General features: G+C 43.3%; 1 protein-coding gene across 1 annotated transcript in view; it reads right to left on the reverse strand.

Moving 5' to 3' along the window:
- The window catches only part of TMEFF2 (transmembrane protein with EGF like and two follistatin like domains 2), a 130,816-nt gene that overhangs the window by 21,460 nt on the left and 86,070 nt on the right, over positions 1 to 23,286 (reverse strand). Inside the window, exons 6-7 of the mRNA XM_074593992.1 lie at positions 13,313 to 13,461; positions 12,099 to 12,158 (exon numbers count right to left, since the gene is read on the reverse strand). Coding sequence (XP_074450093.1) covers positions 12,099 to 12,158; positions 13,313 to 13,461 — 209 coding nt within the window. The remainder of the gene's footprint in view (positions 1 to 12,098; positions 12,159 to 13,312; positions 13,462 to 23,286) is intronic.

A 23,286-nucleotide genomic window follows, 5' to 3' on the forward strand; every position in this document is an offset into this window, starting at 1 on the left:
ACCTAATTTACCAAAGATATGCTTTGTTTCCCATCTGTCATTAAACTGTCATGTGCAATAGCATGACAAAGCCAAAACCACTGCATTTTCTTGGTTTTGCAACAAAAGGGTCCAATCCTGCCATACAAATTTAAGTTTTTTGTCTATTACTCAAATACCAAAGGTCTATCAGACATTAACCGGTCTCTGAGATGCAGAGAGGAGACCACCCAATCCTGCAGAACATACTCTGTGCCTATCAGTAGCTCCTGGAGCTGAAAGAGACCCCTCCAGAGCGCACATTGAACTGAAGACACTGTTACGGAGCCACCACCTCTCTTTGTCTGATGACTGCGAACTCTTCCAGAAGCACAATGTCCTTGAAGTGACTTCTCCATGGACCCAGCTCAGACTCTGCCTCCTGAAATAAGCCAACTGCAGATGGGGTCTGGTTGCCGTGTGATGTCCATCTCCCATCAAACTCTTCTCCTCAGACCCCACGGCTCCCCCTGCCTTTACATGTCGATGTATTTTGGTGTGACAAGACACAATGCGAGTGCAGAGCTTGCCCTGCTATTTCTTTCCATGAAGAGCAGAATAGCTTCTCTACGCCGCAGAGGTCCTGAGATTCATCACCGGTTACCCAGCCCATTTTGAAGCACAGCCAGAAAAGTGTATTAAGAACATCTTTTTTTATAAACGAATACCTGCATTTACTGTTTTTATATGCCCGCACCCATTATTATTGTCTTACAGAAGTGAGCTGCAGAGATGGCATTTGTGTAAATAAAGGGTTTGGCATTTTATCTCAGCGCTCACTCCTAGTGCTAATAGTCAAAGTGGGAGAAGCTGAATGGAAAAGAAAGGGCAATTTTGGGAAATGGAAAATTTACTAAGAATAAAAATGGATGAGAAAGCTGTACAGAGAAATCAGGAAGCCATTAAACTCAATGGCCATTCTCCCACTAGCTTCAGCAAGGCCAGAATTTTACCTACTGCCTCTTTAAATCTTATTCACTCTTATAACAGTATTTTAAACCAAACAGCTGACATCCTTCTGCCCAGCCAAGGCCCTTTAAATCACTGAAATGCAGGATGGAAAAAAATCCGCAGTGCCAGATGTGTCTAAAAACAGTCACGGTTCTTGTTGAGGCAATCCGCAGAGGAAAATGTTTAGCATATATTATGCCTGACAAAATACTAATAGTTTATCAGGTTTGATATTATAGACTAATAACAAGCCCTTCCATGGCTACTTCATTTGCAGAGCACAGAGACAGGCTAGACTTATGCTACTTGATTTTAGAACAGTGTTTTTTATTTAATCCTTTCCCATCCTAGCTAGATGGAAGTACACTTCCATTATCAAATGAAATTGTAAATGAAATACCCTGGGGAGGGGGTGCTTTTGATGTATACCTAACACAGCTTTAAACAATAGACAAAATAAAAGAGGGAGATTAAAACCATAGGGAGGGGTTTAAATTTTTTTCTCCTCCTGAAAAATATTTTACCATTATGTAATGCTGCTTACAATGGCTAGGGCTGGTGATAGCAGCAGAATTTCAATTATTCGCAAAAATTTCGATTCAGTGCTGATAACATTCTGAAATGCGTGGCCGCTGATTCTGAAATAGCACATTTCGTTTACAGCTGTTGTATTTGCAGGGAGAGAGTTTCACGCTAACTTAATGCTCATGGGTACACGGTAAAATGACAGTCCAAGTGCGTAAGACGTCACCTTGCTAAGCAGGTAAATGCGGTGTTTCAAACCTGAGTTAAGAGGGCTTCCACTTGCTCAGTGGTACAGATGTGTGCCTCAAACTGCCGAGGCTGTGTTCCTCCCAAATGCAGAGAAGTGCTTCTATGCAAAGAAGCAGTGGAGCTGCTGATACTCAAAATGCTGCGTCTCCCACGGGATTTCCTACTGCCTATAAAGCATTTCCATTTTTCTTAAGTAACAATTTGCTGTCACTACTGGTTTCAGTGTCTCATACGCTAAATGTTAAGAAATACAAAAAGAACAGGTACGTTGCATTGCTTGGACAATCAGTCCAAGATACGAGTTTTAGCAGATGTATTCAATGAAAAGAAGTGGAACCATCAGCAAAGTGAAAATGATGCAGCAAAGTATTTATCTGTCTTTACTTTCTTTACTCAAATCTATTAAACTAGGCAAAAAATTGATACTTGTCTCCATGTAGTCTAATTCTGAAGGTCTATTAAAAAATAAATTCACCAGCTCCTTCTTTTCTTCCCCAACCATATTTCTTTTCACTCTACCAGATGCATTTATACTTCCTGAGCACAGGTGAAAGCCTTTGTTATCTTAAGGCTCAGGTTACCATTTCACGTGTCTAAATGATCAAATTATCTTGTGTTTGTATTGTAATTTGACATGACGATACTCCTTCTAGAAAAGATGATGTTTCAGTCAGTTCTAAGTAGCAACTTTCCTTACTATGCAACTTATTTATTACAACTGTCATATGCTTTCATCTCATGATATTTTGATATCTAACATTTCATAAAGAATGCCAAAACATCCCATGAAACAAAATTCTGAAGAAATTCAGTTCTATGAATATTTCAAAATATTTTTTTTAACATTTCAGACTAGATCAAACACAAATATTTAAATGTTGATGTTTCCTGAAAATGGATATTCTAGCATCTCATTATAACTTTAACTCTCAAATCTTTGGGAAGGCTCTGTAATTCCTAACAGCAGGTTTACAGAAACTAGGCCTAAAATAGAGCCGCTAGGCATAAAAATACACTGTGGTACTCCTTAATATCCGCTAACCAATTCAAACCAGTGTCCTGGATGGCAAACTGCTGCTGCGCACCATCTCAAACAGCATCCTTCAAGGACGACACTTGATCTAATCAAAGTGCCTGGAGGAAGGGTGGGAACCAAGGGAGAGCGAAAGTCCTACCCAAATCCAGACAACAGGATTCATTTTCCCAGCCTATTCCTCGGGGAAGAATGACAGAGCCTTGTCTCAAATACTTTTTTTTACTTTCCTTTCTTGTAGGGGAAGCAGGGGAGTTGAGAAGGGAAAGAAGATGCTATCAAGAGAGAAATGCCTTCATCAAGATGTCAAAAAGCCAAAGACAGTTAGGATCTACCATCTTCCTGGCACGTGGATAAAGTACAAGGTGTTACAGACCGATACGTAAAACAGCACCACAGCTGACACAGGGTGAAACGCAGCCATCGTGGCAGAGTATCAGAAGAGTCACACGTGCCACCACCCTGCGTCACAGCAAGTCTCAGACGGTACCTAGGCGCTTTCGCTGGTCCTAAGGGAGAATCAGGCTGCATGGTTTTTCGAGCCCACAAAGGGAGAAGAATCTAAGCTTCCCCATGACTTCTGATATGAAGTGGGTTTGGGGCTGTCTGCAGTAAATTTAAGTACAAATCTGTGAAAGTCACTTTGTGGCCAGACTCTCTCAGCATTGTTAGATGGAGTTAATATAGAGGTCTGTTATTTAATCCAGGTATATATCAAAGGAGGGGCCTGCAAGTGGTGGGTACCTCATCTAAGAAGTAGCAAAGATACAGTATTAACCAAGTGCCACAATGTGATTCAGTGGGATATAAAATGACCTTTTTTTGATAACTGTAAATCCTTTCACAATAGCAGAGCCCGCGTGCTCTACAAGGCCAAGTATTATGGTGCATATTCCATATGTTCAAGGCACTGAACAGTGGTTGTAGATCATGCTGCTGGATCTTCATTTCCATAATCCTCTGAAAACAAAGGCTGGAAAAAATAAATTCTGGGAGTGGCTTTAACTAGAGCCTAACAACTGCAAACCATGGACGTGTTTTTCCAAGAGTCCCTTCCTGCATTCATTTCTTCTGGGTATCCTTTGCCATTAGAGGTCCTGTTTAGAAGGAAGGTATCTGGTTAAAGACAACTTGAGAAATCAGGCACATTTCAGGTTGTGTTGAGTTTTAGGGATCATATTTTTATGTTTAAGCAGGAAAGTGTCTTTTTGGGTTTTTTATGCAAGCTCTGCCTCCCTTTGAGCTTATTCATTTTTCTGATCAAAACACAGATACTGAGCAGAGGACAAAAAGATCAGCAGGTACTGAAAGGCTCAGATTTGCTCAGGATGATGGGTTTCTATGCTCCAAATAAGACAAAAGATATGTAAACGATACATGGTGTGTTTATGGACTGTGACACAAAAAGAAGAATCCATAGGAACTCCTGTGTGAACTCAGGTCTGCCCATCTCTACTGCATATACAATTTCTGGTTTTACCCATCACCTTTAACAGAACAATATGTTACAGAAGACTGCTTATGTGATAGTATAAGGGAAAAAACAACCAGAAAGGTACACACAGTGTTGGGGAAGCAGAATAAGTGGGAGCCCGCGTTTGGAGCAAGCTTTATAAATTTTGCACAGTTCTGATGGAAACCCCAGATGGAAAAATATACTTACACTACAAACTCCACCCTCACCCCAAATTCATTTCCAGGACTTAAATACTCCAGGGATGCTGACAGCAGTAAAATAGCCTGGTCTGATTTTGTATTTTTAGGCTGCCCATGCCAATATCGGTGTTACAAGTTGGTACTTGCTTGTCCTGTTTATTTCCTACAGATCAAACTCTTAGCCTGGACATAGTGAATTTTCAGGCTACTGAGCTTCTACGCAAATCAAATAGCTTTCTTTATAGTGTTCACTCACAACATTACTGAATTTGTTTATTATGGGACGAAAGCACAAATGAATTCTGCAACTTTTGATTCACATTCATTAGTGACTAAATTAAGGGCTAAGCTTTAAAGGCACAAGTGGAAATGCTCTTTTTCCTTGAGCTACATCGGTCTAGGTAAAGAGATGTCTAGCAGTTCACCTGAGACCTAATTTAAGTTTTAATGCTAACAATTACATGTTCCATGAGCATGACACGGGGAAATCGTAAGTAATGAAAAGGCACAATTTCTCTCATTATAAAACCACAAAAAAACAGAAATCCAAAAAAACAAGGCACATTTTACCAAGCTTAGCGTATGTAATTCAAAGTTAAAGGAGAACTCTCGTAAAAAGTGAGGTATTCTCTTGAGGCTAGCAGATTAAATGAGCAATATTTCTCACTCCCTATTGCTGGTTTTTAAAACCTCCGTAAGCCTGTTTCATTTTGCATGCTCCTCAGGAAAAGACTGTTAGGAGTAAGTGCTGTTAAATCACACGGCGCAGCACGGCGCTCCCAACTGCTGCAGCTTCCTTCCTGGCATAGGACCTGTTTGTGAGGCTCCTACGTGACCTCCACCTCAGTGTGTCTGGCTCATCTCCCCCCCAAATTATGTAGATTTTAGTAAGAGGGAGCTTAGTGGGATCTAAAGATACATTTGAGAACGTTCTAGAGAAGAAAAACATTAAGAGTAGCTTACGCTGCAGCACTCACCGCTAGACCAATTGCATTAATACCCTGTTTTTTCATATTTTAGAAATAAAGCACTCGGTCCTCCTGATGACACAGAAAAATGCTGGAGTGGGACTTTCCACACTCCACCATTTGAATCCCAGGAGTTAAATTACAAAAAGAAGCAGCTGCAATTTTTCATTTAAAAAAACACCCAGGACAAGCGAGGGTTTGGGGGCCAAGTGCGTGGCTGGGGCTCACAGTGCCGGCTACTCACACTCTAGATCAGAAGTGTCTGACGGGAAGATTTATTAACCTACCAGCTGGCCTCTGTCTCTACTTTTTAAATTTTCTTCTGGATATCAACAACAGTGGAGGATCTGCAAGGTAGCAAAAGGGATGGAGACCGCCGTGCCATCAGGCTCTCTCGCCTTTGAAAATCCCTCAGAAGAACCCCAGAATAGGAATATTTTCTTATCTGTGTTTTATAGTACTCCATAAATTAGTTACATGCAGCTATTATTTCCAAGTCAATGCTATACTGCTTTCCGTGATGATAAATTTGAGCTTGATTTTGGAAACCTCCAGGTTCCACGCAGTGAGCCGAGACATTTCTGTTCTACTTTTTGAAAACTTTTCTATCAGAAGTGCCTGGATTAGGTAGGCAAATTGACCAAAATGCCTTCTCCACCTGCCTTTATTAGTAAATTACGCTGTAAGTGGAGACCGGCTCTGTTCTTACATCATCTTATGTGCCCCAGACTTCAGCTATTTGTAGACACCTACATTTTTAAACCATCTTAAAGGACATTCAGGTACGTGGGGCATAATATGGTCATATCTCCCGGAGGGAGATGCCCTCATTGCTTTCCTCAAGTCATAGGCCAAAAATACTCAAAATTGTACAGCCTGAAATACAGCCTCTAATGTTTTTTCTTCTCTGTTTTGTAGAGCTCACCTGCCGCCTTTTGTGGACTTTCACTGTGCATAAAGCTTAGGTATATTTTCATAAAACCTTGCACTTGTAAATGCAACTAACAATTGCAGCAACACTCAAAAGCTTCGTGTTTTTCAAGAAATGTATCAATTGTATTATTCTTGCACTCCCAACCGCCAGGAGCGTGCGTGCCTATGTGTGTGAGAGCAGGTGGAGGCCGCAGCTAGACAGCATTCATGTTGCCACACAGCTGTCAAAATATTAAAATGTGGTTTTTTTTCAATTTTTAAGTGATTTGATGGAAAAGCAGGAACGCTTCCTAAATAATCTATTTGTTTAGTGTGACAACCTCTGACTTGGAGTCTGCGGAATCGAAAGCCAAGCAAATCTGCATATGCAAGGATGCAATTTTCCCCAGCGTTTTTACAAAGCTGCAGATGAGAAATGGTTTCTCTCTAGCTGTGATGGATGTGCGGTGCTCAGCTCTATGTCTCACTTGCTAATTCCATTGAGAAGAAAGGAAAGCCTGGTTCACAAAGGCAGAGGAAAACTGCATGATAGTTTATATCCCATAGCTAAGCTCCGGGGCTTTATTATTCTTCACCAGTTTAGGAAATGGCTGACATGGTAGTAGACACAAAATTTAATTTTAAGGGACAATGTCAAGTGGTTTACACTCAAAAGTTAACCTACTTTGAAAATGTCATAAACTGAAGAAGGAATCTGGGCTGAAATTCTCATTCCCGGGGGGGAAAAAAAAAAATAGTCACTCTATAGAAATCCAGTGCTGCTGTTGTGATTCCTGGCCGCTCTCCAGGCCTACTCCAGACAATGAAGATGACTGTGACCGAATTCGGTAGGTTCTGGATTGCGCCTGCATCACACCCCAGTGCTTCTCACATGTGCTGGGTCAGTGCACTGCTGCCAGTTCTCCACATTTTCTTTGATAGGCACAGCTTGTTCTCCCGTTCAAAGGGCTTTAGAAGTTAACGATGCAGAGTGGTGAGTCTTGGTAAAGTTTTAGGATATTTTTCTTCTCTCAAATATAAACATTACGTTGTATTTATTTTGGAGTCCAAGATTCTTGGACTTTCAAAGAGACTCTTTAGTGTGTCCAAGACAATTCTTTATCCTTGGAGTGGGGAATCTGCGGTGGCTCCCATGGCCTTCCTCCCACAGCCCTGGCCCAGCCAAGGGAAGCTGATGTGTTGACACAGATGAATTTTGCCCTTTTTGGTGGAGCGTTCAGTTTGCTTGGGCAACACAGCCATCTGTGGATTACTCGCCCGAGCACCTCCGGCAGTGCCAGGAAGGCCCCAGTGCCAGAAAGCGGTCTGAAAAAGATCCAAGACTGTCACGTAGATTTGAAATCCCATGGGAAACCAGGAGGGAGAGCAGGGAACAGAGCAGCCATGAGCAGACATGCAGCACTTTGTGCTCGTTAGTGTTTCCCGGGCACAGCAACAGCATCAGCAAGAGGGGCCACAGCACTGCCTGCAAGTGAGTCCCCGGACTAGTCAAGACCACCTGAAGGCACCACTTGAGGCTGCTGCCAAGGGAGAGTTTACTGCTGTTGAGGAACCCAAAAATACGGCTCAAATTGACGTTTGTGGATTCGCACTTTTCACCAAAGGAAACTGTCGGGACTGAAAATGCCTTCTTCCCCTTTCCATCAGCTTTGTTGTGCTGCTAGCGTTCATCTGCTGAGATTGATCTAAGGGAGGTTTGTCTGGCCTGGAAGATGATATTATTGAATATGTCTATCAAATTTGTCAGTGTCTTCGCTGACAATTTTTATGAATATATAACATTGAAATATGGCTCATCCATACTGACTTATTCTTTATAGTGCCTAAAATGGCTTGAAAAAAATCTCTGTAATTTGATAGGGAGAAAGGATAAAATCAGTTAGGGGGATAATTGCCAATACCCAGATCTTAAGAAGGGAATATAAATATTGAAGAATAAAAATAAATAGGCAAATGAATAAAGAGGATGAAAACTCCTTGATTGCCTAGACTCTGAACGCAAAAATGCCACCAAAACAGCCAATTTCTTTATGCATATAATGGGGAAATTCAAGAAAACATCAGTCACGGGACTTTCAGCTCAGACACTACGTTCCAAATGTTTAGAAATGCTCTTTAATGGAAATTGCAAGATAAAGTATATTTTTATTGGATTTGAGGGTAAAATCCCACCCATTCATTTATTGACTAAAACTAAATCTTGTTTCACAAACTTGATCAATGTCAACAACCGTTTGTTGAAATGAGTGAAAATCCCCCCGAGTATGATAAATACTTTGGGGTTTCAGAAAAATGAAAGGCCAGAATTGCACAGAGAGGGAAACAAACACGCACGTACAGACACTGTGCTGACATGTATTGCGCACGCAGCCGTGGCAAGAGTGGACTGGTGAACCTGGAGAGGTGGACACTGTCAGAGAAGGGCCACCCATGGCACACTCTGCCCATGTTTGCTTTGCTGAAAAAGGGGACACCGCTTTTCAGGTGTCTCTGACATTAGTCGGGCATTTCCAATACTAGAGTAAATCTTGCCTGTGTAAAGTAAGAGCCCTTAAAAAACCAAGGCGATGCAAACTTAATGCAAAGATTTACGCTCCAAAGGATAGAGCACTCTCGGTTTTGCAAACTGGAAGATTTGTGCGTTATCTGCCAGGATCAACGGGCTTGAAAGAACAGGAGGGAGCAAAGACACTGATTGAACAGACGGTTTGAATAGTTCAATGTGAAAAAAAAATCAGCTGGGTGATGGGACTTGTGGTTGCTCGCAAGGCTGCTGCCTTCCTGGGACCCCACGTTGAGCGTGCGGGGGTGGTTATGGAAAAACCCGCACCACTCGGCTACCACAATCTCTGCAAAGAGCATTTGGCACTGCTGCATTAGCATAACTGAAAACATCAATTATGCCCACTGCTATTTTCTCCCCTGGGAAAGTCAGTCCATACGAGTCAGTGTTTTTAAAAGCATGTAGTGCTCGCAGTCTCGGTGATTTTTAATGCCGTTAAATGGTAGAGAACAAAAGTATTCTCCAGAAAGGAGCAGGCTTGGGGTTATTGCTTCAGAGGCACAATGGCTGAGGAACTGGTGCTTTTTCACACAAAGCTCCCCATAGTCAGGGCAGCATTTCCCTTCTGAGGAGATACGAAGGTAGGAAAAAAGTTGCACATACCCCATTCCTATAATAGCCATAATCAAACATTTCTGCACTTGAAAGAACACGAGGACGACATGGAGTTTCCTGCCTGGCAAATGTTGAAGCCTGAATGTCCACCAAGCCCGAGTTTTACACTGCTGTCTTCCTTTTCACCAGCTATTTCCGAAAGGCTGCAGTTGGTACAGCTTTTTGATACAGTGGTCCCTTTCCCCTAGGGTCTCCCTGCAGGGTTATGCCACAAACATTTGGGGACGTTGGAGGCATGTGGATTGCCCTGCGTGAACTTGCAACTTTCAACCTACATGCTGTCACCATATATAAAAATGGAAAAATTAAGCAAGAATAGTAGTTAGGTGCACTATAAGAAGATGCATCATTAGCGGGTGTAAGCAACTGCCGTTCAGGTTAAATCAATGGATGGCACCCGCTGACACCCACCCACACAGTCGCTGCCCTCGAGAAGCCCCCTGGGGCCTGATCCATACTAAAAGCCTAGAGGAGCTGCTTGCTAAGGTGCAATGATGGTGCCCTTCAGTGCCAAACAGGTACTTAGTGGACCCGACTGCTGATTTAGGATGTCTCCATCCCCACCCCTGGCTCCAGGGGAGTGAGGTGCCCCTCCAGGGGCCCCCCCCACCTCTCGCTGGACCGTCTGTTCCCACACTCCTCCTGACCTCTCGGCTCTCAAGAGACCATCTCCACTGCAGACCTGCTCCTCGTGCCGCAGCTCTGCCCTCCTCCCTGCCCACTAACCCAGTTCCCTTCTCTGTTCCTTGCCTGACTTCCAACCCCTGACAACGCTTTGCTGCAATCGATTTTCTTCTACCCCCCATCTCTCCTCTCAAGCGTGGGCTGAAATATCATCTCTCTCCGAAGCGAGAGCTGTTCTCTTCCTCCTGCCCACTTGAGCTAAAGGTGCCTTCTGTGTGTCTCTTCCTCCGTGACCCATGACTTGGTTTTCTCTTGTCATCGCTGTGATCTCCTCCTCCTCCCTAATCCTCAAGCTGCTTTTCCTCCCTTTTTGCTACAACTCAATTGCTTCATGCTTAAATGTGTTGCCTTCTCTCTCTGTGATGTGGGTCGCTGCCATTTTAAAGCTAAAGCACGGGACAGTAGCAGAGTAGGACAGGTTGCAAACATTTAAAGAGGGACTGGATGTCTCCATCTTGATGTGCAGATGCCAGCGCTCTCCTCAGGTTCTCCAGCAAGAAAGAAAAAGGATTTAGCAAAACAATATTGCTTGCCCTTGTTTCTAACTGTAACTTAAATCATTTTGGCCTACTTGGCCATATCTCCTGCACATCATAGGATACAATCTCAGCCCTTCCAGCCTTTTAAGAAAACTGACTGCTGCCTCCCAGGAAAAAAGAGACTAATCAAGGGTTTGGGGGAATGAAAACTTTCCCCTCTTCACATGACTCTTCACTCATGGAAGGGCTCCTTGGCAGCAGGAAATATCTGGACCACGGCTCATCTTTGATCTTTTGGAAATAAATCCCAGCAATCACCTTCCATAGAAATTTCTACCGTCACTGCTTCGTGCCGCAGCCACCCCCGACACCTAGCACTCCTCTGCCTCACCAAGTCATCATTTATTCATAGGTCTATGTTTTAATCATCACGTACCTTTTTTAAGTAGGAACAGAACAATCCTTTCGAACAGCTGGGTACCCTATTAACACAGGGCCATCGTGCACAAAGGGCCCTCACAAGAAATGACCAGAGAATCAAGTAATGCCAGGGGACTCTCCTGGTAAGCAATGTTAAGACCTGTGAAACCACCAGCTGGATCTCACCTAAGCCGTGCAGCAAGCCGCTCAGGCAAACCCAGCGATCTGCACCTACTCTCTCTAAATACCTACTTTCAAACCGCAAAAATATCACAAACCGAAGCAACGAATGCATCACCTGACCCATTTTCACAATACCTCCCCAAAGGCTTGATTTCTCAGCATGAGCTGTGAATATCTGCATGCACGTGTGTGCGCACACACACGTTCAATTTCTAAATCAATCCTCCCAGGCAAAGGGTGTAAAAAATGTCTCCCAAACCTTGCTAGTATTTACATGTTTTTAATTTCAAATGCCATACAAGGCTATTCAGCCATTATATTTTACTGTAGCTTCTAAATAAATTAAAACCATTTATCACTTAAAAAAATATCTTAAGAACCTTATTAACTTCATAGTCAACACACAGGCAGGTAATATTATCTATTATGGCAACGTTTTGTAGTATCACAGCTATAATCTGGATTTTCACTTCCTTAAACCTGTATATTGTGACAAAAATATGCATAAACTAATGCACTGATTCAGTAATTTTCAAAAATGTCTGCTAATCCTGGCAAGTATTTTACAACATTTATTTCCACTGTCGGAACAGGTGTTTTATGGCCAGAATATCTGTACAGTGATAAAAATGGGAGAAGTCCATTTGTTAAGAAGGAAGCTAGTTTCTAGCAAAAGCGAGAGTATGCAAAGACACTGTTTTCTTAAAGTAAACCAACAAAACGATACTAGAAGATGAGGACACCTCACCTCACCAAACAGAGGAGAAAAGAGACTTACACAGTTCCTGGGAACTGTGATTGTCACAGAATAGGAACCGTACCTGCATAATCTGTTCTTGCGTAATGCCCATCTTCTGATTTTGTAGTTGTTGTGGTATTATCTGTGTGAAAAGAAATACGTCGAGTTGGTTGGGGAGCCTGTACTTGATACAGACTATGCCCCAGCTGCCAGTGCCCAGGCGAAGGTAGCTTCGCTTGCACGCACAGCATTGCTGCTGGCTGCAAGGCTCCCCTGGGCCTGCCAGGGGAAAACAGCAGGATCGGGCTTTTTTGGAATGAAACATGAAACATCTTCCATTAAGAAAACACATTTTTTTTTCTGACAATATGTGATAACAGATTGCAGCTGGGATAAATGTACCAGTATGAAGCAGGAGTTGTCATTTCTGCTCTATTTGAAGTAATTGGGGAGTTTTAACATGTACCCTGAAATGATGCCACGTCGGGTGGTTAACTTTAAAGAGACAGGAATAAACTAGAATGTGTTTCATACACCTGTATAGTACGGCCTTGTAAGTAGATGTACTGAGGATTTATAGGTCAGAAGCTAAGGGGAAAAAAAGCTATTAAGAGTCTGAGCCTCAGTAGACACTTTATTTACGGGAGCTATTTAAAGGCAAATTTTCTTCATTTTTATTTTAGAACAAAAAAGAGCTTTTAAAGTCAACTCAAGGGCTACAGGTGCTGTAATAGCCCATGAGCTGGGCCCAGAGAAGCGTGGCATTCCTGGAGAAAAACCACGAGTCTTGAGCTGCTATTGGCAAAATTTCCTTCCAGGCACGTTTGGCACCTTGTGGGCCCACGGCAGGTCACAGGAGAAACCAGCAGCAGCACCACTGCTGTGAGCACATCTTTGGCCTCCTGAGATTGCTGCATGCTGCTCCAGTTAAAGGAGCAACAGAGGATCTATCCTGGGTGGAAAAAATGTATCTGAGGGGCTCTCCTGCTGTCCTCCTCCGACTCCTAGCCGGAGGGCAGAGCTGCTATGGGCAAAATCCAGGTGCCTGATTTTGAAACCAGTGCAGGGCTGGACAGGATGTGATGGGAAGGGTTACGCACACCACTCCTCATGCCTCGCTTGGCATCTGTACCGTGGAGGGCTCTGCCCCCTCCCGCAGCCTGTGCTCCACAATATAAATTGCAAGAGTCTAATCGAAATGTAAGAAGTGCCAAATAAGAAGCCAGCCCTGGTTCTTTTTTTTCCTGAACAAAAATTGAAAACATTCTTTGAAATGAGTTTTGTTATGAGAGTTACCTTGACATCGACCCAAAGACATGACTTCAATTTTCTCCTGTTTCTGGCATGATGCCTCTTTGATTTGACATGCATTATCATAAGATTTCCCATCGGAAGCACAAAGAGGATTGAAGTTGGTTTGAGAACAGTCAATGTTGCACACACACCTGAAAAGATAAGGAAAGAGAAAAAAGAAGAGGCTAATATGAGAAACTTTTTTCATGACATCATAAATACATCTCAGAAATTAAAGTGTTTGCATTTTCCTGACTGCACAATGCAAATCAACAGAATGAAAGCGGAAAGTTCTATCAAGAGGTCATTTGTATTTCTGAATGGAAATGAAATGCAGGGAGAGGGAAAAGACACAGAAAAGAAAAGCAAGCAAAAGGAAAGATAAAAAAGAGCATTATACATGGAAAACTATGCCACAGCATTACCACTTGTAATTTCTTGTAAACCAAAGAACACCCGAGCAGATATGCAGATTACTCCTCTTGCTGCACCCTCTTGCAATTAAAGAAGCCACAAAATACAACCTCTGTTGAGGTCCTGCCCACTGGATGTAATGCTGTACAAATGTGGTTTTCTATTGATTTATGATTTAATTCTGATAATAACTACAGCACCTATAGGCACTCTGATCATAATAAAAGATGTGATACCAAAGCATCACCTCATCCTACTGGGATAAAACCATCTGCCAAGACTGGGACTGACACTAGCAACGTGACTGTACTCTTTGTGCCTAGGGGTGGTAGGATCTGTCCTACCAGGACATGGTGGGCCTACCCAGTATTAAAACCAGGGGCTATTTCATTATCATTAGCGATGTCATACACCCTTGGGCACCCTCAAGGGAAAGGCATGCTAATCTTCCATCCCCTGACTGTGCCATATAACAGACAGCTCAGCCTCAGCAACGCCTGCATTACCACCACCGTGATTCTGCTTGGGGACAAAGCCAGAGGTCTAACCTGGCAGCTGCTTCGGCTCTTCCGAGCACGTAATTGTGCACGTGCTGCTATCTAAACTCTTCCTGGCTCCTTCTGACATTTAAGGCAAAGTAATGCGGCCAATGTTCTATCTCCAGCCCACTGGTTGCGCTGAACCTCACAGCACTGGCTCCACAGCTCTCCCGTTGGAAAGTTAAGTAATGGAAATGTCAGCCTCTAGCCTTGCTGCTTGATTTAAGAAAGTGTTTAAAAGTCAGTTCACCTCCCATTTGCAGCAGACATCTGGACACCTTTGACCACTGGAAGTGTAGAGGGATATACGTAAGAGAAAACCTTTGGTGCAAAGACGGAGCATAGGAAATTAGACAGCGTGGGTCAGATTTCTCCATCACCCCCTTTGGCCTCCGGCCTCCACAAATGTGCCCAGAAGATGAAAATCAGTGGAACCAGTACTTGTCTTCTTTTAGACTTTCTTTACATTGGGTAGGTCTGTTTTCCCCAAATGTTCACAAAATACAGAAAACTTCAGCTCAAAAAGAAGCCAAAGGTGAAAAGCTGTGGTTATAAATTAAATTACATGATTTCATAACTGGTGGAATAAAAGAGTCTGGCTCCCTGTATAACGATTTCCCCACTCTGATGAACATATAGAATATAAGAAAAAAATCCAGCTCATTTCCTAAGAACCTCCTTATCAGAGGAATAAGAATGTTCTGCTCCACCGAAATATTATCCATCGTCATTTCTTCCCGCAGCCGTTTTCAGCTTCCCACCTTAGTCAAACTCACTCCAGTAGGAAACATCTACTGCTCAAGTAATAGTAATTCTTTCCACGTAGCTCCACCATTTGCATTTCAGATGGGACACAATCAGCCATATGCTCCTTTTTTTGTAATAAACCAGCTCAGAAACAGCTTCACTTCTCTACATTTTGCTACAAAAAATGAGTGTAGGTTAATATATATTATGTCTCAAGTCAAGAGAAAATTAAGTCAATGAGAAAATTAAAACAAAAGGATGCTCTTTAGGGGAAGTCTAAGCAACTTTGGATGCAATTTCAATAATGCCTAGGGGACACAGGAACCTACGCTCAGAGTTAGACACTTAAGAGACATATTTTTAAAGGTGTTTAGATGCTTAAAGATGCATGCAAACACTTTGTGTGGGATTTCTGAAATCTCAGAGACCTATCTCCTACTGATTTCAAAGACCATTTCAGAGCCCATTAGGCATTTATTTGCATCTTTTGATACCTTCCAAAAAACAAAGTTCCAAAATGACTTTTCTGACCTCCTTCAGTAAAAGTGAGAAGAGAACCGAGACTTTTCTCAACTCCATTCTAAACCATGAGACCAGCCTTTCTTTCCAAGCAAGATCTCTGGAGCCACAAGCTGCATTAAGAGGAGGCACCACACGAGCACCATGAACCACACGCTACTCGTGCTGATGTCAGATGGCTGGTGTGCAAGGAGAGCAGCGAGGGACAACCTCTGGATGACGCTATATGCTCAAATCTTACAGGGTCTCCTGCGTGCAGCCTGATTTTCAGGGCTGACTAGATAGGCAGGAAAAAACCACTACAATAAACTCATCACCCCAATCTCCTTGCTGCAAGGATCTGTGCATCGTCCACCCCTTGCACAGTTTTCAGCGGAGAACTTCTAGCTTGCATCTGCAGTTTTTTACTGCTTTTGCACTTACATACTCAAATCCTACTTTTAGGCTGCACAATTAAGGCAACATCAAATATATGTCTGGAAATGCTAAAGGTAGGATTGCATCAGGAAGATTAATGCGCCTGGGTTGCTGATTCTGTTTAATTTATAGTGCTCATCTTACCAGAGAAAATGACAGTACATTCAAACATATTTTTTTAAACTAGAGGAACAAGCAGTCTGCCATTTCAACCTTGCCCCCTGTAAGTCCAGAATAGTAAATTACAGCGAAAAAAGTGGGGCACTTACTCCAAACCCTGCTCTGGCAGGGGGGGTTGGACTAGATGATCTCCAGAGGTCCCTTCCAACCCTACCACTCTGTGATTCTGTGTGCAAACGTGCATGCCCAGGCACCCACGGTCACCGAGCATACATCATCCTTAAGCGGGGTCCACCGGCGATGTAATAAATACAATATGAATGGCACTTAACATATTTGATTGAACAAAATCTTACATCCATAGGTAAAGGTGCCTTCACTTCTTGAAGCGTTATAAAACGCAGAAGTGGGACTGTCTCCTATTAAGCATAATCAAACTGTGATGTCCCCATTTGCCTGCCAGGTTGTACATTAGGTGAGAGTCCTAATGGTGTTTAAGATTTCAGATGCTGTGGGGGAACACAGAAATCCCCTACCCCAAAAAGAGAGCCTCACCCCAACACTCGTCATGCCCAGAAACCCCGTCCCGCTCCCAGCTTGCACCCAGCGCTGGTGCTTCCCCTCTCACACTCAGCCTGCAGCCTGGCTGTGTCCCGGCTCTGGCCCCGTCACCTTCTTGTTCTTTCACAAGTGACAAAATTGGAGCAGCCCCATCTCTTTTGGTTGTTGGCCGTACCAGTCCCGGGGTCCCTCCATGTCTCCCTGCCCGTGTGGGGCTGGAAACACGGATCCCGTTGCTACAGGGCTGACCAGCAGGCCGGCTGCCTGCCTGCAGCTTCCCAGTCCCTGAGGCACTTCACTATGCCTCTAATTTTAAGTAATTTGATCATTTGACCATTTTATCATCCTAGCTATGACTGATGATTATAGTTATATCAATAAATCTATTTTGTTTCTGTGTTCCTAAGTGTAGCACTGAAGAAAGCTTGGCAATATAAAGGCTGACTGAGCTTTCCTTGGGCTCAAGAAGCTGTGAGAAGGTCAATGAGGTCTCCTAGGGGGTCACAGGATGAAACTGTACCCAAGAGCATACACAAAATACATGTGTAAGGCTTAACCATGCCTTCTGCAGCTGGAAAAGCAGCTTTAAAAGCATTCGTGAGGAAAGAGTGCTTCCAAGATGTCAGCCGATACCCTGCAGCTCCCCTGAGAAAGGCAGAAATACTGAACGCTGTCCCACAGGCCCATCGCATCTTTCAAGTAATGGGCTCATATTCTAATTGATTAAAATTTGGGCTGTCACTGTAAACAATCATTAAACAAGGCTCATTTTCTTTTGTCTATTCTTCCAGGTCATTATGATAGTCTCTGATGAATTCCACTTCTTTTATATGGTTTATTTTATTCCATTTCATTTCATATGATGAAAATCTTGGAGGAGCTGAACATCCAGCAATCCACTTCGTTATTTTGCTGATCATGAAAGCAAAAAAATCAAAACAAACTAAAAAGACTGTCCATCGGGCAAACCTGGGCACCTCCTCGGGGGATTTTGGGCTAACCCCCCCAGGCGCATCCTACAGCACAGTTTGGCGACACTGCTGGACCCTCTGATGAAAATACCACGTCAAGGCACAAGTGGGACGTCTCTGCAGACACGCTGGAGAAGCCCACGAAGCTGAACTAAGCCTGTGACAGGTAAGATGCTGACGGGCACCTTCTTGTGCCTGACTCCTGACTTGCGGGGTGCAACCCACTGCACTTCTGTCTCTGAGCTTCTGTCAAGGCAGTAACTTCAATAAATGTACTAAACAGCACAGGGGAACCCATGTGCATTTTGGGAGAGGTTGTCACTGTTTCGCCTGCGCGACATGCTTCTCCCCTTCCCTGGGAAACGAGAGAATAGTGCAGCAGTAGACCAGTAGTTATTTCTTGTACAGATCTTGGCCATGAAAAAAAAGGCTGCCCAGACCTCAGAGAGGTCTGTGTCCCAGCAGCGATGGCAGTGTGCTGTACCCGGCCGCTTGGCCAAGCTGGAGCAGCCAACTTGGCTTTTGGTTGAATTAGTCTCTGTAAAAATTAATGGGGTCAATAAACCAGGCCCGGGTGAATATACTGGTGAGCACACAGGCTCCTAACTCCCCATTCTTTTGCAAATAACATACGGTATTATTTTCTGAGCACAGAGAGTATCTTTGCCTGCAGAGAGCATGCTACTGAAGAGAGGATTCACTGCTATGGACTGTCCCTGGAGGGAGAAACTGCATTTTAAAGAGGCGTCTCAATAAAACGAGAGAATGGTTCTTTGCCCATGAAGTGTAGGGGAATGCTATAATTATATTTCCTTCGTTCATGAATAAAGTATAATCATTAGTGACACAGAGATGATAAAAAGAACCCCACTCCATGCTTTATCTTTACTCCTAAGACAACTATTCGGTCTTTGTTTTCAGCAATGTATTACTGAAAAATAATTCTAAAAAAATTACTATGCAATATCTGTGTGTAGTATGAGGAAGGTTTCACATGTAGCTCTGACGGGAGGAGGGGGATAAAAGAGACAATACTTCTAAAAGAGCGGTTTTACTGGGAACAGATGCAGGCACATTTTTGTCAGAGCGAGATGGCAATGGCAGTTCTTCCCTATTCAACATCTTTTAATTAGCCCTCTGCCGTTTGGAAACCTAAGAGCATTGTTGGTACTACCTCTGTTTATTAAAGATTCATATTCAGACTTTGCTGGCCACGGGTCATTTGCTTTTTGGAACCAGAGCAACAGAAAATTGTGTCTGAGATATCTGCAAAAAAGTACTTAATGAAATGACTAACGTCTTCAGCCAAGTGTCTAGTTGATTACAGGGTCCAAACAGCAGAACAGCAATAAATCTGCCACAAAGAGAATTGTCAGTCAAGAAAAAAGGCATAAAACCAAACAGACAGGGAAGCGAGAGCTAAAAATGTGAAAATGCAAATCTAGTGTTATTTTTACTAGTCAGAGCTCTGATATTTGAGCGCATATGCTAATTTGGTCAAGTGTGAGATCCCACCATGTCTCACTGAGCACTATTTTACAGGGAAAGCGATGTTCCTTTCTGCGATCATTTTAAACATGTCGTGTATTTTCTCTAGGCAAAAATAAAAAAAGAAAAACCACGGAAAAAACCAACAACATTTTGCAGCAAAAAAAAAAAGCCCAAAGCATTCCCTTTGCCATAAAACAATGTATAAATAAAAACACGGTTGTTGTACATTTATGATATTTCCACCAGAGACATTTCTTATCTTCCTCTCTTTTGACGAGAAAACAGTGATCAGAAACTCAAATTTCTGGTTGGATGTCAGTGTGGTCCTCTCCAAGCCCCCTGCCCCTCCGAGTAGAGTATTAAATGCCCTTTTAAAGCAAATCTGGCAGCGTACACCTGCATAAAGAACCTGGCAATCAGTCCCAAATGCCTTCTCTATCATTTAGATTCCTGCAAGGTTTTTCTTTCTGGTACACGGGGCATCTTTGTTGACATTACCAGCAGGCAAGTTGAAATGAAGCCAGGCTTAACATTACGCCTCAACATTCGAACACGCATTGTACCGTGGTTCAGCCGTGTGTCAGGAGGCTGGTGGGAGCACTCGTTTACCCGGGCAGCTTTGGGTATGTTTAATGTGTCTCAACACAACGCCACGCAGAGATGCTTGAACTAGCCCTAAGCAGGGACTGGCAAGGTTAACCAGGCTGGGCAGACCTGTGCTCACACGCATCCACTGTCCCCGGGAGCTCAGCGAGCCCGTTCAGACCATCTGTGAGCTGTTGCATCGCACCTTCGTACAACACACCGCCTGCGATGCCCCTTTACTGAGGAGCAGCGACAGGTCACCTCTGCTACCCACCTTGGCACCACATCAGGCATCCCCAAAGCTGCCCGTGCACACAGGCAGCTAAACTGGATTGCTCCGGGGGCTTGCAGGCACCTCCCTTTTGACATCCGTCTCAAAAGGACCACGTAAATACCAGCTTCTTTCTCTGACCCTCCGCCCATTTGCAAGTACCCCATTAAGCTCTACAGTAATCTTATACAAACCTATAGCAGCAATGACTTGGTACTCTTATACCCATTTTACAGAGAGGTAAATTTTAGCGTAAAGTCCAGGCACCCTCAAAACAGAGTCAACAGGGACTTTTGGTAGCTTGGCCAAACTCAGGTATGCTACAGTGGTCTCTGCAGCTTGCGGAGCACAGATGAAGAGCATGGCACCCAGTGATGTATCCAGAGAGAAGACAAAACTGCCCAGCATCATTGTCTGGTTTTGCATACAGCTGAACATCAGGTTCGCAGACATACATATATGTAAAACAGTATATATAAAATATATTCATAATGCACACATGCACACAATTTTTTACACTTCCTATGAATCATACCCTACAACCTGTCTGTGCTTGCCAGGAGATTGAAATCCTATCACCGCACTCTTAAGAACATCATTAAGAGGCTTAAAGAATAGAGACTCTGCGTGTCTCCTTCAAAACAAACTTTGCTGTATTTTTGAGGCTGATGCAAAACTTTAGCTGCAGTGCAGAACAATAAACAATACATATTTTATAATGGCAGCACAAAAATAGCATGTGATATTTCTTTCCTGGGTCTGCTAGTGCTTCTCTTCTGCTTTAAGATCACAAGAGAAGAAAAAGCACAGCTTATTTTGAGTGCCTTCCATTCAATGTTATTTATCTAATTTATTTTTTTCTTTTTGTCCTTTGCAGCCCAGCATCTGCATTAAGGGCTTTAGCAAGTCTGCTTTTCACCGTGGCTTCCCTGGGATATTTTACCTATTTTGTCTGTTCAAATGTTTATCTTCACCAAGAGTAAAAGGAAAAAAGCTTGATTCCCTCAGGGTGACACAATGTTTCTGCATGGCATTTCAATAGCATCCCGTTATTCAAACAATTAGAAATCACAGAAACCATGCACAGAATTATCAGCATACTGCATAGAGATTTTTATTATTATGTAGTGCATAATGAAAATGATTTGAAGGACCCTAAAGCATCGTAACAGAAGGAAGCGCTGAATAATCAGGTGGTTTTGTTGGGTTGGTTTTTTTTGGACTGCAAGAGACCAAAATATTGTTTACTGGACATATGTCAAGCTAAAATGCACTAAAGTGGTGAATATATTTATTGCTGCCCTTCCTTGCATACCAAATGCAACACAGTCTGTGAGCCTAGAGCCAGAAGCTCAGGGCAATGGCCGTACAGCTGCCACACTGCTGCTGCTGCTTAACAGCAGAGAGAGACTGGTAATGCTTAGAAATACGTATGGATTTCTCAGAGCACATTTGTTATGACAGCTCACGGAGGTTGTTTGTTTCAAATCAGTGTTGCGGACCAGTCCCAGAGGCACCTCTCCTTACAGCGCTGAGGAGAGCTACCCGGGCGCTGGCTCCTTGCCGCAGCCAGACCAGTTTGGTGAGGAGCTGGTCCCATGCTCCACCAGTTTTCAAGGCTTCATCCTGGAGACTGCAGCTCATGAAAACCACTTTAATCTGCTGTACAAGATACTGCAACTTGATTCCTGATTCTCCTTTCGTTCTCCCTCCGTAACTTTCTTTACTAAGTTTTCAACAAAAAACATCACAAGCTCCACCTTTGCCTCCCTTTTACAATTTAAAGCAGCAATTATTATATGACATGCATCTGGCTTCCCAATGCCTCTAGTGCCCTCAACAGTACACTGAATTGTATGATAAAACCTTTAGGACAAAATAAATGTCTCATTTTATTTTTTTTTAAACATCATTCCTATTTAAAAGGAACTAAGCTGTGTAAAGCAGTCTTTGCTAGACTGTATGCTTTAAACACAAACAGATAAAATAGAGAATTACAGGGGTGACAACTGGGTTTGAAAAGTGATGGAAAAATCCTCACGCTGGCTGTGTGACTAGAGAAGAAAATTCTAATTCTGTTCACATGCCAATTCAAGCGTCTGCAGGTATCTAACGTGTGAAGTTTATTTAAAGCACATAGAACAAAATAAATGCCTTTTTATGGTTTGCCTACACTCGGTGTCCTTCACGTCTCTATAGTCTGTGTCAAAACAAAGCTTTGCTGACTGTTTCTCTCCCTCTGTAAACATGTGAGGCTGTCCTTCACGAATGCTTTATCGCTGTGTGCCTCAGACTGCTGATATTGTTCGCTCCTATCTTGAAGCCAGCAGAATAACGAGAATTGTTCCCACAAATCCCAGCATTTCATTTTGGCGTGCAACGTCTGGTAGGAAGCATGGACACCATCTAGCTGCAGGTCCTGGCATGGACCTTGCCATGCAGCAAGGCTCGGTCCTCTCTCGAAGAACTATGGCACCAGCTGGGATGGGACCAACGGCAAATTTCTGGTAACATCTTTGTTAAAAATGCCAGAAGTTACTTCTGAAAGTGGACTCTGATTTACCAGTGAGATGACAGCCTTCCTGCTAGTGGAGACCAGTGCAGTGCAAGCCCCGTCCCATGCAGCCATGTACTGCCAGTGGGGAGGGCAAGGCTTAGGAGCAAACTTCCTAAGACTAGTAAAAAGAAAACCATGGTAAAGTAATTCCTCCTCGTAAAGACTCCCTCCACACATGCAAAATCAGACTGACTTTCACCACAAACTGCTCTGCGTCCTCAAACACGTGTGCCTTCTGCTTCCGAGAAGACAGACCCCCCTGAGGCAGCACCATCTGAATTGGCTGCGTACTCCAGGCTACCCTGCTTGTAGGCTGGCTTAAATTATAAAACAAAATCCAGTCTAGCTGTTTAATGAAATTTTAGGAGGATACTCCAGGATTTCCCTCAGGCTTTGTTTGCACCTCCTGCACAGATAGAAATAAAGCAAAATAACCTCATGTCATCCCACACCGTGACAAAATGAGATCTCAGCCATAGGTATGAGACTGGGACCAATGCAACCCCGAGCAAATCGCTGCACATGCAAGGAGGAGAGAGCAGTAGTAACCTGCTTTTTCCTCAGAGCGTTCAGGTCTGTAGGTGAAAGCTACTGTACTTTACTGGCTGGGGATGCTGCCTCTTCTCTTGCTGTCTCACGATGACCACAGAGGCTGGCTGCCTTTGGGAGCACGCCCCAGGGGAAAGTACTGCTGCCAGGGAAAAGAAGATGAACGAATGCATGAAATGTGCTGTCTCAAGATCACGTCCTTGCCAGCAAACCAACAAGATGAGAGTAACCCTTCT

Source organism: Larus michahellis, chromosome 7 (assembly GCF_964199755.1).
Source record: "Larus michahellis chromosome 7, bLarMic1.1, whole genome shotgun sequence".
Classification (NCBI taxonomy): domain Eukaryota; kingdom Metazoa; phylum Chordata; class Aves; order Charadriiformes; family Laridae; genus Larus; species Larus michahellis.